This window comes from Oncorhynchus clarkii, chromosome 12 (genome assembly GCF_045791955.1).
Source record: "Oncorhynchus clarkii lewisi isolate Uvic-CL-2024 chromosome 12, UVic_Ocla_1.0, whole genome shotgun sequence".
NCBI lineage: Eukaryota > Metazoa > Chordata > Actinopteri > Salmoniformes > Salmonidae > Oncorhynchus > Oncorhynchus clarkii.
Genome location: NC_092158.1, coordinates 98198634 through 98216572, shown reverse-complemented (window position 1 = coordinate 98216572; position 17939 = coordinate 98198634). Strand labels below are relative to the sequence as shown.

The window sequence follows — 17939 nt, the reverse complement described above, 5'->3', positions numbered from 1 at the left end:
TTCAGTCTGCTTGTCCACAGACTGCTTTCAGGTACGGACACAAACACCAAGGCTCTGCACAGGAAATCATCATATTAATGGTTGATGGCAGTGGGGAACCAAACCGTAGAGTTCAGTCTGCTTGTCCACAGACTGCTTTCAGGTACGGACACAAACACCAAGGCTCTGCACAGGAAATCATCATATTAATGGTTGATGGCAGTGGGGAACCAAACCGTAGAGTTCAGTCTGCTTGTCCACAGACTGCTTTCAGGTACGGACACAAACACCAAGGCTCTGCACAGGAAATCATCATATTAATGGTTGATGGCAGTGGGGAACCAAACCGTAGAGTTCAGTCTGCTTGTCCACAGACTGCTTTCAGGTACGGACACAAACATTTCATATTTGGTCATTTGGGCGAAATATCTGTTTAAAACAGGGCTGGAAGAAAATGTTGCTCTCCAGGAGGGTTGGCCAGCCCAAACTGTTTGCCAGGTGTTTGAATATTTTGTTGTTATAAATATTAATTTTAAAAAATCATCCATCCTTCAAGTAAAATTGAATGATGTGAACATGCCTCCTAACGGAGGGATGTGCAGGAATCAGGAACCCCTTACCACTGCTACACCTGGTTATCAGCAGAGTCCCAACATCTTACCACTGCTACACCTGGATATCAGCAGAGTCCGAACAGCTGTCCCAACACCTTACCACTGCTACACCTGGCTATCAGCAGAGTCCCAACACCTTACCACTGTTACACCTGACTATCAGCAGAGTCCCAACACCTTACCACTGCTACACCTGGCTATCAGCAGAGTCCCAACACCTTACCACTGCTACACCTGGCTATCAGCAGAGCCTTGTCTGGCAGCGAAACAGGTCATTCAGCCTCATTTACTGCCTTTAAAAACACATCTGATATGGCTTAAACAAATGTGGTTTCTAATGACAATTGAGATGTACAATCTATGGCATAAGGGACCACAAGCGGATAAGAGGCAATCTGTAATTTTGCTTAAGACATTAATGAGCGAGCGGACGGACGTAGTCACTATAACTATTTGTTTAGCTTTTTTTAAATGTACAGCGACAGAATTCATAATGTGGGCCGTTCTTACAGTGTTCTCCCTGCACACCAAGTCAGAACAGTAGGATAAATAACGGGGGCATATAAGCAGACAATGAAAGCTCTTACAATATTCAATGATTACATTTCTCTAAAACAGGTTACATGCTACATGTGCACCACCAAGTCAGAACAGTAGATGTAATTAAGAGGGGTAAAAAGACAATTATTAGGGTGAGGCACATGGGCTACTAACATCTTACTACACAACATACACTTAGTATTACTTTCTTAGCTACGGTATACATATCTCCCTGGCATATTACATCATTTATGCAGCAGCATAGAAAACAGTTTTGGACTCACCTTGTTGTGCTGTGCTCACTTGAACAGGAAGTTGGCACGGCCGTTGGCACGGTCCTTCGTGGGGAAATTTTGTCATCAAAGCCTGGAATTTTCTGGATTTATGGTGCTTTCAAAACAACTGGAACTCGGAAAAAACAAGGTCAAATCATGATGAGGTCATTGAGCTTCAGGTCGTTTCTCTAGAAAGAGGATTTACAATTCAGAGTTGGATGACCGTTCAACACGTGTTGTTAAATTTCCAACTTGTTGTGTTTATGTCCAATGGCCGATGAGCACCGATATGTTTTGTCTATTATTTCTCATCATATGATTTGCCAGTAGATTTTCAACTTGATTCATGATGATGACTGTCTAGCTTGCTAGCTAAGATTTTGAAGGTATGATGTTGACATGATCAGTCCAATCAAAGCTACTGTACATATGTGATTTGACGTCATTTTATCTGTGGCCAATGACTTTGAGCCTTCTTGGATGGGCATTTCTAATGTAACTCTATGGCAACACCCAAGGGGCTAGAATTCTCGAGGTCTCCCCTTAGACTTGGAGGTGACGTAGTTTCCCCATGGGTGACAGAACACTGAGTCAATCAAGGCGCAACGCTTGTATTTTCTGCTGGCTTGCCCCACCACCACTAAAAAGCACTGAGCTGGGCTGAAACACCTGCTTTTTTTTGAGTTGCCTTACTCAAGAAATCAAAAAAGCAACCATGTTTCTATAGAGCTTTATTAATTCAGTGATATATATATTATAAAAAATTACATTGTTTGCAAACTGATATGTGTCACATATGAATGCCAAAATAACATGCAAAACAAGCAAGCCACCATTTTTGGGTGGGATTTGATTTATGTTGGTAAAGATATGGGGCTCATAACAGCTCCACCTGCCCTGAATCACTGCACCCATAAGTGACTCGTTGAGAGCCCTGCAATAATGAGGCTGGTCGACCCCACACTCTTGAGTGTTGGGCCAAGAGCTCTGACATACAGAAACCAACAGAGGTCTCATATAGTAAACCTATTAATGCTTTGTCATGGCTGGTTCCACCACAGACTCAATGTGTCGAACCAACACATATCTAGTGGATGAGGTGGCCAACTAGTCAGAGTCCTCTGTGTTCTCCTATGAGAACCAAGAACAGTTGGTTCTTAGAATAGAGGATGAGGAGAGACTTTGTTCGGAACAGACAAGATGTGGTGTTTTAGGTGCAGAGTTATGTGAAAACAGCCATTTACACAACCAGTGTAACACGAGATGTGGACAGCCGTGGTGAATTAGGTACAGAGTTATGTGAAAACAGCCATTAACACAACCAGAGTAACACGAGATGTGGACAGCCGTGGTGAATTAGGTACAGAGTTATGTGAAAACAGCCATTTACACAACCAGAGTACCACGATTGTACACACCTATCATTTAAAGTAATGCTACTACATATTTTTCATACCAAACATCCTGGATAGAGAGGTTTACACACGAGAGATATTCATACCAAACACCCTGGATAGAAAGGTTTACACACTAGAGAGATATTCATACCAAACACCCTGGATAGAGGGGTTTACACACTAGAGAGATATTCTAAATTGCTGCTCCATTGTGTCTTACTGAACATGACCATGATTAGAATGAAACATCATGTTGTGTTTGACACAGGGACACTGAGGAGTCTTCATACCAAACCCTAAACCCTGGATAGAGGGTCTCAGTGAATGTGGAGGTGAATGTGTACAGGTGGGTCAGTGTGTCAGAGGAGACTCTGTAGAATGACAAAGTGCCGGCTGGCCAGTCCAGATACACTCCTACTCTATGGAAGCTGGAGGGGCGGACGTCTATGGCAATGGGATTATTATTGTGACAGGCAATGTAACTGTTGTCATAGCAGAAAAGTGTCCAGGACGTGTCATTGTATCCAAGACAAAAGTCATTAGCCCTTCCTTTCCTGCTGATTCCTTTATATGTCACTCCTATATCAACCCTTCTCCCACTCCACTCTACCTCCCAGTAACAGCGCCCAGTCAGACCCTCTCTACACAGCACCTGTTCATAGTTCTCAAATCTCTCTGGGTCATCAGGATACGGCTGCTCCTCTCTCCTCAGTGTCACTTTTCTGTTCTCCTCAGACAGAGAGAGGAGTCGGTATACTGTGTTTGGGTCCAGTGTGAGATCACAGACATCTGATGGATGAAACCAGACACAATATTAGAAATCATCATCATTCACAGTAGAATGTTTACTCACTTCACAAATTCATTTAATGTAGATGTTTCTAGGTATCAAAAGGAGAAGTTAATTAAGGTAACTTGAGACTTGTTGAATGATCACACACACGTATGCATCATGAACACAAACACACATTTATTATGTAAAACGAACATGCCACACACATTGTCAAATCAATTCTTTTTAAACTTTAGTGTCCCTGATTTCTGCTTCTGTAGAACTACAGCTGATATTTAATATGACCAAGTAAGTAATGATGGTGGTCTTTGACTTAACTTGAATTAAGACTTGTTCTTAGTCATATTCTTCACAGCTGTCAACACTCACATTTTCTAAGTCCAGGTTTCATTGTGTACTCTCCACCATGTTCCACACTGTAGCGGTAAGCAGAAGAACAGACAGTCATTGAGGGATACATGCGAGCTCACACACACAGTCAGCATATACCTTTGTCTAAGTGGTGGTAAGAATGTTTGTTTTAACTAGCCTGATAAGTCAAACATGTCTGATATGAACATTGACATAAACCCTCTACATACTTGAGTTTCTCCAGTCTGCAGTGTGGATCCTGCAGTCCAGCAGAGAGCAGTCTGACTCCTGAGTCTCCTGGGTGATTGTAGCTCAGGTCCAGCTCTCTCAGGTGTGAGGGGTTTGACCTCAGAGCTGAGGCCAGAGAAGCACAGCCTTCCTCTGTGACGAGACAGTGTGACAGCCTGAAAAGAGTCAAATCATATTAAAATCACACTGCTATTCTTTGGTGGTGAAGATAGTGGCAGTATATTTTTTCAACATATTCAGATATATCAGTGTCCTGAAACATGCAACATTTATTCATCAATGAATGTATAATTATTAGAATTTACAAATTATCAAAGTATTGCCTGCAGGTAGAAAAATGCATATTACAAATATTTGAGTACTGACCAGACAAGTTTAAAAAGCAGTGTCAGTCAAAGGTATTAGTGTCACGGCCGTCAAAAGGACCAAAGTGCAGCGTGGTGAGCTCACATTTTCTTCATTTTGGAATGACGCCAACAAAACAACAAACAAATAACCATCCGTGACGCTTACAGGGCAACAGTGCCACTGACAAAAGTCAACCTCCCACACTGAAAGGAGGGAAAAAGGGCTACCTAACTATGATTCCCAATCAGAGACAATTATAGACAGCTGAGAACCATACAACATAGAAATAAAGAAACATAGAAAACACAACATAGAATGCCCACCCCACATCACACCCTGACCTAACCAAATAGAGAAATAAAACTTCTCTCTTAGGTCAGTGTGTGACAATTAGAGGTATCAGATTTAGATTGTATTGAGTATACAGTCCACACCATATCTATTTAGACAGTGAGGAATCAGATTTAGATTGTATTGAGTATACAGTCCACACCATATCTATTTAGACAGTGAGGTATCAGATTTAGATTGTATTGAGTATACAGTCCACACCATATCTATTTAGACAGTGAGGTATCAGATTTAGATTGTATTGAGTATACAGTCCACACCATATCTATTTAGACAGTGAGGTATCAGATTTAGATTGTATTGAGTATACAGTCCACACCATATATATTTAGACAGTGAGGTATCAGATTTAGATTGTATTGAGTATACAGTCCACACCATATATATTTTTACAGTGAAGCTAACATTTTAAATGTGACTCTATACTCCAAGATTTTGGATTTCAGACCAAATGTTTAATTTGAGGTGACAGTATAAAATGTCATCTTTTATTTGACAATATTTTAACACATATCTGTTTCACCGTTTTGAAATGAAGGCACTTTATGTATCCAGTCCCGCAATTTGAAGAAATGTACTTATAGTGTATTAAAGAGTATTTGGTTGTAAACTTGTTGGTTGCATTTGCAGTTTGTTTTGGTTGTGTTTTGGGTTTGTTTTGCCCGATAGTAACTGAATAATAGATGATGACTGGAGTAATATTCTGTCTAAGTGAGTAGAAAACATGTTTCTAAACACTACTAACCTGATTATGCCTTGATTAATACAAATCATAAATAAATAATGAATAATAACACTAAGAGTTGGTTTAAACAGATCTGATCCAAATTAATCCTGATGATGCCATGATTAATACAAATCATAACTCAATCATGAAAACTTTGATGTGAAGAGTTACAGAGGCTACAACAAAACATGCTAACCTCTCACCATTACCAATAACAGAGGCTACAACAAAACATGCTAACCTCTCACCATTACCAATAACAGAGGCTACAACAAAACATGCTAACCTCTCACCATTACCAATAATAGAGGGGGTCTGATCTTTGTGCCTCCGTAACTTTCTCATTCATCATCATTCACGATTCATTCATGATTATTTATGATCGTGGCAGCATCCACATGAATTTTGAAGTGTGCAGATACATCTTCAATTCTTACAATACAAGTAACTCCAAAATGACAGGACATTATTCACCATTCAGTTTCTATCAGGAAAATCATCTAAAACACAACCAAAACAAGCTGAAAATGAATTCAACAAGTTAGTAGAATCACAAGCTTGATGTACTCACTGCAAGCAAAGAATCTTGGACCTAACACTAAACTTTTGACTAAATTAATTTATCCAAATAATTAAGACTAAACGGTAAAATATATATGTATAAATACCTTTAAATAAAAGGTGACATGACTATGTGTGTCTGGTAAACACATGTGGATCTGGTGAACAGTTATCACTTGTTGACCAACTACAGGAATACTGACCTCAGAGTCTCCAGTTTACAGTGGGGATTCCCCAGTCCAGCAGAGAGCAGCTTCACTCCTGAATCCTTCAGGTCATTGTTACTCAGATCCAGCTCTCTCAGGTGTGAGGGGTTTGACCTCAGAGCTGAGACCAGAGAAGCACAGCCTTCCTCTGTGACTCCACAGCCTGACAGCCTGACAAAGAGATCATCATGACTTCACAAACACACTGTTAATTTAACACCAGTAGTGTAGAAGGACAATGGCAGATGCATTTGGTTTATTCTCTCAAACAACATATAGATAAATCTTCGGTCTCCTAGAATTGTATCATCATAATGTTATACTAACATGAAAATCAATGAATTTATTCAATATGTTTTTCAATATAATATGTTATACATATTATAATACATATTTGTCTCTAAACTGAATATTTCTTCCTGATGATTAGTTCTTAAATGTCATTTTATTTACTCACAGAGCAGCTCTGGAGGCTTTGACCACTGGCAGCAGCCTCAGAAGACCTTCCTCTGATCTGGAGTATTTCTTCAGGTCAAACACATCCAGCTCCTTTTCTGAAGTCAGCAACACAAAGACCAGAGCTGACCACTGTGCAGGTGACAGTTTGGCTCCAGAGAGACTTCCTGAGCTCAGGTAGCTTTGGATCTCCTCCACTAGAGAATGGTCATTCAGTTCATTCAGACAGTGGAACAGATTGATGCACCTCTCTGGAGAGGGATTCTCCCTGATCTTCTCCTTGATGTACTTGACTGTTTCTTCATGGCTCTGTGAGCTGCTTCTTGTCGTTGTCAGTAAACCTCGTAAGTGCTTCTGATTGGACTCCAGTGAGAGGCCCAGAAGGAAGCGGAGGAAAAGGTCCAGGTTTCCCGTCTCACTTTGTAAGGCTTTATCTACAGCACTCTTGTAGAAAGTAACTTCAGGCTTGTCTCTGAACAGCGAAGCAAAGATGCAGGACCTTGTTTGCGGTTCGGCCATTAGATTCTCATTGTTGTTGATGAATGAGAGGAACACATATACAGCAGCCAGAAACTCCTGAATGCTCAGATGAACAAAGCAGTACACCTTGTCCTGGAACAGCCCACATTCCTCTTTAAAGAGCTGTGTGCACAATCCTGAGTACACTGAGGCTTCAATGACATCAATGCCAGACTCTTTCAGGTCTTCTTCATAGAAAATCAGATTGCCATTCACAAGCTGCTGAAAAGCCAGTTTTCCCAGTGACAGAATGCTCTCTTTATTCCAGTGTGGACCTGTCTCTTCTTTCCCAAGATACTTTTCATTCTTCTGTTTGGTATGAAACTCCACAAGGTGTGTGTACATCTCAGTCAGAGTCTTGGGCATCTCTTCTCTCTTATGTTTCAGCATGTGTTCAAGGACTGTTGCAGAAATCCAACAGAAGACTGGAATGTGGCACATGATGTGGAGGCTCCTTGATGTCTTTATGTGTGAGATGATTCTGCTGGCCAGGTCCTCATCACTGAATCTCTTCCTGAAGTACTCCTCCTTCTGTGGGTCATTGAACCCTCGTACCTCTGTCACCTGGTCAACACACCCTGAAGGGATCTTATTGGCTGCTGCAGGTCGGGTAGTTATCCAGAGGAGAGCAGAGGGAAGCAGATTTCCCTTGATGAGATTTGTCAGCAGAACATCCACTGAGGTTGACTCTGTGACGTCCCAACAGATCTTGTTCTTCTGGAAGTCTAGTGGCAGTCGGCACTCATCCAGACCATCAAAGATGAACAGAACTTTGTACTTGTTGTAGATGGAGATTCCTGATTGTTTGGTTTCCATTGAGAAGTGATTGAGAAGTTCAATGAAAGTGTTTTCCCCTTTCATCAAATTCAGCTCCCGAAAAGGGATTGAAAATACAAATTGAACATCCTGATTTGCTTTTCCTTCAGCCCAGTCGAGAATGAACTTCTGCACAGAGACTGTTTTTCCAATGCCAGCTACTCCCTTTGTCAGCACAGTTCTGATACGTTTGTCTTGTCCAGTTAAGGGTTTGAAGATGTCGTTACATTTGATTGCAGTCTCTGGTCTTGCTTGTTTCCTGGTTGTTGTCTCAATCTGTCTCAGCTCATGTTCATTATTGACCTCTCCTGTTCCACCTTCTGTGATGTAGAGCTCTGTGTAGATCTTATTGAGAAGTGTTGGGTTTCCTTGTTTAGCGATCCCCTCAAATACACATTGAAACTTCTTCTTTAGATTAGATTTGAGTTCACGTTGGCAAATCACAGCAAACTCATCTGAATCTAGAAATAACACAGAGGATATTAATATTAAGTCTGTTTTAATGTCTACAGTATTATAGGACTGTTATAAAGTTTTACATTATAATAATTTATTCTCTTAACTGACTTTATAAATGTGTAAATGTTTTCATAATGCATTACAGACTGGTGTGACTGATCATATTATTGATGGTATTATTGTTGGTTGTTGTCTCTCTCTCTAAATGAATCACCACAACACATCCCTGCTGCTACTTGATGAGGTCACTAGGTGTTGTGTTCAGGCTGCTACAATATCATTGAGTTACACAGCTACTTTAGCTGTACTTTAGCTACAGCTTTTAAATGTTATAAAACAGCATTCAACATGAGGCAGACAGATCTTACATTTCTCCAGTGTGTCAGCAAGCTCCTTCTGGTTCATTTTCCTCAGGATGTGCAGTGTGATCTTCAGAGCCCCCTCTCTGGCACTGCTCTCCTGCTTCTCATCTTCAGGGTACACCACTTCCTTATCCTGCTTCTGACTCTCAAAGCCTTCTGGGAGTTCTGGACTAAGAATCCTCTTGAACGTCTTCAGCTCGTTCTTAACAAATGTCACGATGTTCTCTTCAAGCAACTGAAATAAATCAAGTAAATAAGTTAAGCAAGAGAATAAATGCTTTCTCAATTAACACACTATTGAATGATTGACAGATCAACTTTGCTTGAGTTAAACAAAAACAATGTACACAACAGGACCACATACACTGAATATGGAGGCCAGGTCTGTTTGATGACTCTGAGAAGACTGACCACTGAGAATCTCTGACTCTGATCTCTCCTGTTGGTTTCTGTGGACAAAACATGGGATTACATCTGCCGTGGATTATGTTATAATATTTGTAGTGCATTATAATGGTTGTTTTATTCGACAGAATTGAGTGTTCTGTTAACTATTGTGTTCTACTGAGGATGGCCTCTATGAGATAACACTGACAGAGGAGATTTATGATTAAATTAAACAATTAAGATTTATTTTTCTCTGGGTGATAAAACCTAAAGAGCATTCTAGAGAACTAGAATGAGGTAATGGTTCTGTTATGAACCAGGAACGAGATTAGAACCTCGTCTTAGGGATCAAACTGAACGATAATTTATAGCTTTCTGGCTACGGGATACTCCTTTCCACTTATAAAGTCTCACTTTGTGAACTGTTCCTGTGGTTTGTTATGTCGACTATGGGGGTGTATATCTGTGAACTGTTCCTGTGGTTTGTTATGTCGACTACGGGGGTGAACTGTTCCTGTGGTTTGTTATGTCGACTACAGGGTGTATCTTTGTGAACTGTTCCTGTGGTTTGTTATATCGACTACGGGGGTGAACTGTTCCTGTGGTTTGTTATGTCGACTACGGGGGTGAACTGTTCCTGTGGTTTGTTATGTCGACTACAGGGTGTATCTTTGTGAACTGTTCCTGTGGTTTGTTATGTCGACTACGGGGGTGAACTGTTCCTGTGGTTTGTTTGTTATGTCGACTACGGGGGTGAACTGTTCCTGTGGTTTGTTATGTTGACTACAGGGTGTATCTTTGTGAACTGTTCCTGTGGTTTGTTATGTCGACTACAGGGTGTATCTTTGTGAACTGTTCCTGTGGTTTGTTATGTCGACTACGGGGGTGAACTGTTCCTGTGGTTTGTTATGTCGACTACGGGGGTGAACTGTTCCTGTGGTTTGTTATGTTGACTACGGGGGTGTATCTTTGTGAACTGTTCCTGTGGTTTGTTATGTCGACTACGGGGGTGAACTGTTCCTGTGGTTTGTTATGTTGACTACGGGGGTGTATCTTTGTGAACTGTTCCTGTGGTTTGTTATGTCGACTACGGGGGTGAACTGTTCCTGTGGTTTGTTATGTCGACTACGGGGGGGTATCTTTGCTACTAAAAGTCTCAGTAGTCATTGTGTTGTCACTTTCAATGGTTCATTAGAAACGGTGCAGTCATTGCTCTTATTATTAAAGATGTAGTTTAAGTATAACTCTGACTGTGAAGTTTATCTCTCTGCTCATTTGGTAATACAGAAACTAACCACCACACACACACACACACACACACACACACACACACACAGACACACACATACGCACACACACACACACACGCAGGCACACACAGACAGACAGACAGACAGACACAGACAGACACAGACAGACAGACACAGACAGACACAGACAGACACAGACATACACAGACAGACACAGACAGACACAGACAGACACAGACAGACACAGACAGACAGACACAGACAGACACAGACAGACAGACAGAGACAGACAGACAGACAGAGACAGACAGAGACAGACAGACAGACAGACAGACAGACAGACAGACAGACAGACAGAAAGACAGACAGACAGACAGACGCAGGCACAGGCACATGCGCGCGCAGGCACACGTACACACGCGCGCGCAGGCACACGTACACACACAGACAGACAGACAGACAGACAGACACACGTACACACGCGCGCGCAGGCACAGGTACACACACAGACAGACAGACAGACAGACAGACAGACACACGTACACACGCGCGCGCAGGCACAGGTACACACACACGCGCGCGCAGGCACACGTACACACACACGCGCGCGCAGGCACACGTACACACACACGGACGCACAGGCACACGTACACACACACGCGCGCGCAGGCACAGGTACACACACACGCGGGCGCAGGCACACGTACACACACACGCGCACGCAGGCACACACACACACACGAGCGCGCAGGCACACACACACACACACACACGCGCGCGCGCAGGCACACACACACACGCGCAGGCACACACACACACACACACACGCAGGCACACACACACACACACGCGCGTGTGCAGGCACACACACACACGCGCGCAGGCACACACACACACACGCGCGCAGGCACACACACACACACGCGCGCAGGCACACACACACACACACACACAAACACACACGCGAGCGCAGGCACACACACACACACACACGCGCGCGCATGCACACACACACACACACACACGCGCGCGCATGCACACACACACACACACACACGCGCGCGCAGGCACACGCACACACACATGCGCGTTGTGTTTGCTTAATATTGTTTTAGGATGACTAGAGACAGTGTTGTTTAACTCACTGACCAGGACCCATGAGTTCTTCTTACCTTGGTTCAGTAGAAAAGTCTCCCTCTCTAAAGGTTATAGGAGGTTCCATAGACTGGTCACTCTTCATGGACACACAGCTGGGAACAGGGGAGGCTGGTCTCTCCTGCTTGATTGGGCTTCAACACAACAGAGACAAACATTACATCTCTCATCTACTCTGAGCTCAGATGGGGAAACATAAGAAGAGTTTCATCCCAAAACACAATATCTCACTTTTCTACAGGGCTGTTACTTTGGCAGATAATGTCCCCCATCTAAATAAATATATATATATATTTTAAATAATTAACTAAATGTCTGATGTTTTTGGTTTATGTCAGTTTCATTGTGTTATGCTATGTTATTTTATTGTTGTAAGTGGTAAAATTAAGTAGAAAATTTTATACTTTGCAATTCTGAATAATTACTACTTTAGTAAGGAATTACACATTATTCAGTACTACTGCAGTTGCTCCATAATTCCAATAGATGGCAGCATAAGACCACAAATGACATTTCAGAAGATCAGTTTAGTTTTCTCCCTGGATACACCACCACTCCCCTCACAGGAAAACTCCTGTGTGCTTCTTTCTGTCCCTTTCCACACTGCTAACACAAGAGGGCTTCTTCCTGTCCCTTTCCACACTGCTAACACAAGATGGCTTCTTCCTGTCCCTTTCCACACTGCTAACACAAGAGGGCTTCTTCCTGTCCCTTTCCACACTGCTAACACAAGAGGGCTTCTTCCTGTCCCTTTCCACACTGCTAACACAAGAGGGCTTCTTCCTGTCCCTTTCCACACTGCTAACACAAGAGGGCTTCTTTCTGTCCCTTTCCACACTGCAAACACAAGAGGAAGGACTGAAAAAGCATTTAACAGATTACTGTGAAGTAACATAATGATGATTCATGTTTATTATTACCTGTTTTTTATGCTCATGTTTTGAAATTATACTTCATTAACATAACAATTACCAATAAGCCTGAACATTAATTCAGTTAGAATTAGGGTTAAAATAGGTTATACCTAGGGTTAGGGGTTAAGTTTAAAATAGGTTATACCTACGGTTAGGGGTTAAGGTTAAAATAGGTTATACCTAGGTTTAGGGGTTAAGGGTTAAGGTTAAAATGTTTTTATGCTCATGTTTTACGTTAGGTTAAACATAGAGGTTAAACGTAAAGTCTATACTGTTACATCAATCACACAGTTCAAACCACATTTGAAAAATAAAACTGATGTGTCTTGTTTATCAAGTGTTCTGCCTTGCAATAATAAATATAATGAAATAACAAAACAAAAACAGCAAAATGCTGAGACAGGTTTTGAATAACAAAATAATCAAAATGCTATTTAGTACTATTATAGCTCTCTTGCTCCTCCCTGTGACTTTCTGTGGGTACTACATAACTAATTCACGACACCTGCAAGGCTATTAATCTGAGGTAGTGTAACAGGGTTATATTGGTGATTCCCCTTGCCACTTTATTGCTAAACCAATGGGTTTTTGGTTTGAGTTTGTCTTTCCTTCACCTACTCAACATGGCATCTTATTGGCTGGTTTGCGTAGCATGCTTACGAGGGGGGATGTTACAGTTAGAATCGTCCCAGTGAACAAGCACCAAACCAGCGGTAAGTTGTTGGTTGCCAAGCACTGTACATCAAGTACAGTGCTTTATACTCTCAAGTGATGATTTAAATGAACAATTTATATCAAATTGTTTGTAAATGTTATTCGAACATCACACATAAGATGCAGCGGTTTTTGGAGAATATTTGTTGTGCATTTTGTTGTAAAGAATTCCCGCCAGACTAGCTAGCAATTCACTGTGTCTGGTGGGGTGGGGGGGGTTCATGTATTTTGTACAGTGCCTGAGTGCAGAGTTGGATGGTGAGCCGTGCATTGCATGACGTGCAATTTTGTGTTGTTCCTATCAGAATAAATCTACATGACTGGTGCTACATGTTGGAGTTCCGTGTCGATGACTGATTGTACACAACGCAAGAAGAGTACTGTTACATAGCAACTGCTTCAGATCTACAAATCAATGAGCTAGACCTGTCCATTTGTTTTCGAACTCAGTGACACTGCGCAGCTTTTCACTCAATCCGATGCCTACGAACGAACATTTCGATGCATTTCAAATTACCCAGCAGCCATTTAGAAACAACAAGTAGTCCAAAAAACGTATTTCGTAATTAAAAAATGTCTTCTGGCTGTTTAAATCGGCCACATATTGAAAAAGAGGACAGGGACATACGTTTTAGTTAGGTGGTATACATTTTTCTGAAAACAAATATGGTTAACCATGATCAGAAAATGTTCAACATTTTATTGGTATTCACCAGCCATCACAGAGGTATGCCTCAATGGGTAAGGTACAGTGGGTAATATCGAAATTTAATTTATAATGTAAAACAAATAATCATTGTTTTTTAAGAACAATATTTTGCATCTGGGCCCATTCACAAAGCATCATAGAATAGAAAATTGGTCCTATAAATTCTGAGAATGAAGACATTTTACACTTATGGGTATAAATTAAAGCTATGCATGAAGTCTCTAGTCCCACCTAGTCGGCAGATATTTAGGACACCTCGTGAGCTGTCCTAAGTAGTTAAGAGTTAACAGCAGGTGTCCTAAGTAGTTAAGAGTTAACAGCAGGTGTCCTAAGTAGTTAAGAGTTAACAGCAGGTGTCCTAAGTAGTTAAGAGTTAACAGCAGGTGTCCTAAGTAGTTAAGAGTTAGCAGCAGGTGTCCTAAGTAGTTAAGAGTTAACAGCAGGTGTCCTAAGTAGTTAAGAGTTAACAGCAGGTTTCCTAAGTAGTTAAGAGTTAACAGCAGGTGTCCTAAGTAGTTAAGAGTTAACAGCAGGTGTCCTGATAATACTATAGAATAATGCAGTGAGTCAGTGGTTCCTGAGCCACATGTAATTGCTTTGTAGTAGTTAAATTTTTTTGATATTTCTATATAATCAATCCATTAATAATATAGATTTATGTGCAACAGTATGTCTTGTGCTTTTGGCAATGATTTATGTATAATAATTATAATAAGTCATACCATGTATGTCTGCACAGCAATTTGTCTTCATTTTGGCAGATTAACTCAGGTTTTCGCCCAGCGGCTAAGGAGTTGGTGCTGTGGCCAAAAGGTGGCTGGTTCAAATCCCGGGCCGGGAAAAAACCACCAGAAGTGATCTGATGACTGGAAGGCTGCTTGATTCACACCCTCTAAACATTAACCTTCACCAGAAGTGATCTGATGACTGGAAGGCTGCTGGATTCACATCCTCTAAACATTAACCTTCACCAGAAGTGATCTGATGACTGGAAGGCTGCTTGATTCACATCCTCTAAACATTAACCTTCACCAGAAGTGATCTGATGACTGGAAGGCTGCTTGATTCACATCCTCTAAACATTAACCTTCACCAGAAGTGATCTGATGACTGGAAGGCTGCTTGATTCACACCCTCTAAACATTAACCTTCACCAGAAGTGATCTGATGACTGGAAGGCTGCTTGATTCACATCCTCTAAACATTAACCTTCACCAGAAGTGATCTGATGACTGGAAGGCTGCTTGATTCACATCCTCTAAACATTAACCTTCTGTTGTTCAGAACTCAAGAGGTTCTTCTTCACTGAACCAAAATATATATAATGTTTTAGTGGTTCCATATATTAATGAAGTGATAGAAGCCTTTTTGGTTCTAGAAGGAACCTTCTGTCCTAAGAGTGTATAATAATAAACACGTTGTTCTTCTTATTATTTAATTATCTCCATCATTTTATTTCAAGTTCTCCCTTTGGAGCACAACATCATGTTGTTAAAAAATAATCCTAAATTGGGCATGGATATAAATGAGGCATTTGAAGGCATCTAGGGTGTAATATGTGTTTGATGAAAATGAACATTGTCTGCAACGTTGTAGGCAACATTATTGGCAAGGGACTTGATGCCTTCTATTATAACGGTTATATTGTCAAAAAGATGCATTCCATTATATTAGGTAATAATTAAGAGTAGGCAGGAGGGCTGCTGGGTTCACATCCTCGAAACATTAACCTTTTGTTGATCAGAACTCGAGAGGTTCTTCTTCACTGAACCCCAAAAATATATATGTTTTAGTTATTCCATTTTCTTTAGATTATTTAATTATCTACATCATGTTATTTCAAGTTATCCATTTGGAGCACAACATCATGTTGTTAAATAATAATCCTAATAATTAAGTAACAACCATCACAACAACCATCACAATTGAGAACCCCTGCAGTACCTCCACTGACCCCGGATTGAGAACCCCTGCAGTACCTCCACAGACCCCGGATTGAGAACCCCTGCAGTACCTCCACAGACCCCGGATTGAGAACCCCTGCAGTACCTCCACAGACCCCGGATTGAGAACCCCTGATTTAGCAGATGCTCTTATCCAGAGTGATTTACAGTAAGTGCTTTCATCTTAATTAAGATAGCTACGTGAGTATATATATATATATACCCATCTAAAATCTATCAGTTAAAAATCTGAGAACAGTAATATTGAAGGTACCCATAAGCAACCATTTCTGATTAAAAAACAAATGTGAACATTTTGGAAATAAACTCATAATAATGATGTAAAAAATTATCATCTCACCTCTTAGCTTTGGCGTCATGTTCCCCAGAGAGACTCATTTTAGAGGCAGGGCCCCCCTCCTCTCTCCCCCCAGAGAGACTCATTTTAGAGGCAGGGTCCCCCTCCTCTCTCTCCCCAGAGAGACTAATTTTAGAGAACTGACCCCTAAACAGAGATCCAACATGTTGGTTGGGGTTAACACAGTAATTATTTAATGTCAATTGTTATCATGTATTAATTTTCTCTTATAAAACATTTACTAACAGACATAGAAACAATCAGATGTTTTAATGCAATCACATGAAAACGTAGTTGTGACATTTCATCTCCATGGTAACTGTTGGTAATAATAATAATAAGTCACTGTTTGTTAAGGTAGTTCTAGACAGTACAGAAACACAATAATAATAATAATAATAATAGTAAGTCACTGTTTGTTAAGGTAGTTATAGACATTACAGCAACAATAATAATAATAATAATAATAATAAGTCACTGTTTGTTAAGGTAGTTATAGACAGTACAGCAACAATAATAATAATAATAATAATAATAAGTCACTGTTTGTTAAGGTAGTTATAGACAGTACAGCAACAATAATAATACTAATAATAATAAGTCACTGTTTGTTAAGGTAGTTATAGACAGTACAGCAACAATAATAATAATAAGTCACTGTTTGTTAAGGTAGTTCTAGACAGTACAGAAACACAATAATAATAATAATAATAATAGTAAGTCACTGTTTGTTAAGGTAGTTATAGACATTACAGCAACAATAATAATAATAATAATAATAATAAGTCACTGTTTGTTAAGGTAGTTATAGACAGTACAGCAACAATAATAATAATAATAATAATAATAAGTCACTGTTTGTTAAGGTAGTTATAGACAGTACAGCAATAATAATAATAATAATAATAAGTCACTGTTTGTTAAGGTAGTAATAGACAGTACAGCAACAACAATAATAATAATAATAATAATAAGTCACTGTTTGTTAAGGTAGTTATAGACAGTACAGCAACAATAATACTAATAACAATAATAATAATAAGTCACTGTTTGTTAAGGTAGTTATAGACAGTACAGCAACAATAATAATAATAATAATAAGTCACTGTTTGTTAAGGTAGTTATAGACAGTACAGAAACAATAATAATAATAATAATAATAATAATAATAATAATAATAATAACAATAATAATAATAAGTCACTGTTTGTTAAGGTAGTTATAGACAGTACAGCAACAACAATAATAATAATAATAATAATAAGTCACTGTTTGTTAAGGTAGTTCTAGACAGTACAGCAACAATAATAATAATAATAATAATAATAATAATAATAATAATAATAATAATAATAATAATAATAAGTCACTGTTTATTAAGGTAGTTATAGACAGTACAGCAACAATAATAATAATAATAATAATAATAATAATAATAAGTCACTGTTTGTTAAGGTAGTTATAGACAGTACAGCAACAACAATAATAATAATAATAATAATAATA

General features: G+C 39.9%; 2 protein-coding genes and 1 long non-coding RNA gene across 5 annotated transcripts in view; 2 read left to right on the top strand and 1 right to left on the bottom strand.

The window, feature by feature from the left end:
• Nucleotides 1–17939, top strand: part of LOC139421744 (uncharacterized) — a 261838-nt gene that overhangs the window by 107844 nt on the left and 136055 nt on the right. The window lies entirely within an intron of this gene.
• The window catches only part of LOC139421719 (NLR family CARD domain-containing protein 3-like), a 91872-nt gene that overhangs the window by 31155 nt on the left and 42778 nt on the right, over nt 1–17939 (top strand). The gene's annotated exons all lie outside the window — the stretch shown is intronic.
• On the bottom strand, nt 2124–16559 carry LOC139421728 (NLR family CARD domain-containing protein 3-like). 2 transcript variants are annotated; one of them, XM_071172846.1, is made up of 9 exons: nt 16437–16559; nt 11813–11929; nt 9368–9452; nt 9010–9238; nt 6849–8643; nt 6389–6562; nt 4180–4353; nt 3968–4014; nt 2925–3594 (listed from the first exon to the last, which is right to left on the bottom strand). In XM_071172846.1, exons 1-9 carry the CDS (start codon nt 16517–16519, stop codon nt 3041–3043), a joined length of 3258 nt encoding a protein of 1085 aa, XP_071028947.1. In that variant the 5' UTR covers nt 16520–16559; the 3' UTR covers nt 2925–3040. The 2 variants fall into 2 exon arrangements, with proteins under 2 accessions (XP_071028946.1, XP_071028947.1); XM_071172845.1 differs by lacking the exon at nt 6389–6562 and having other exon boundaries at nt 2124–3594; nt 6849–8637.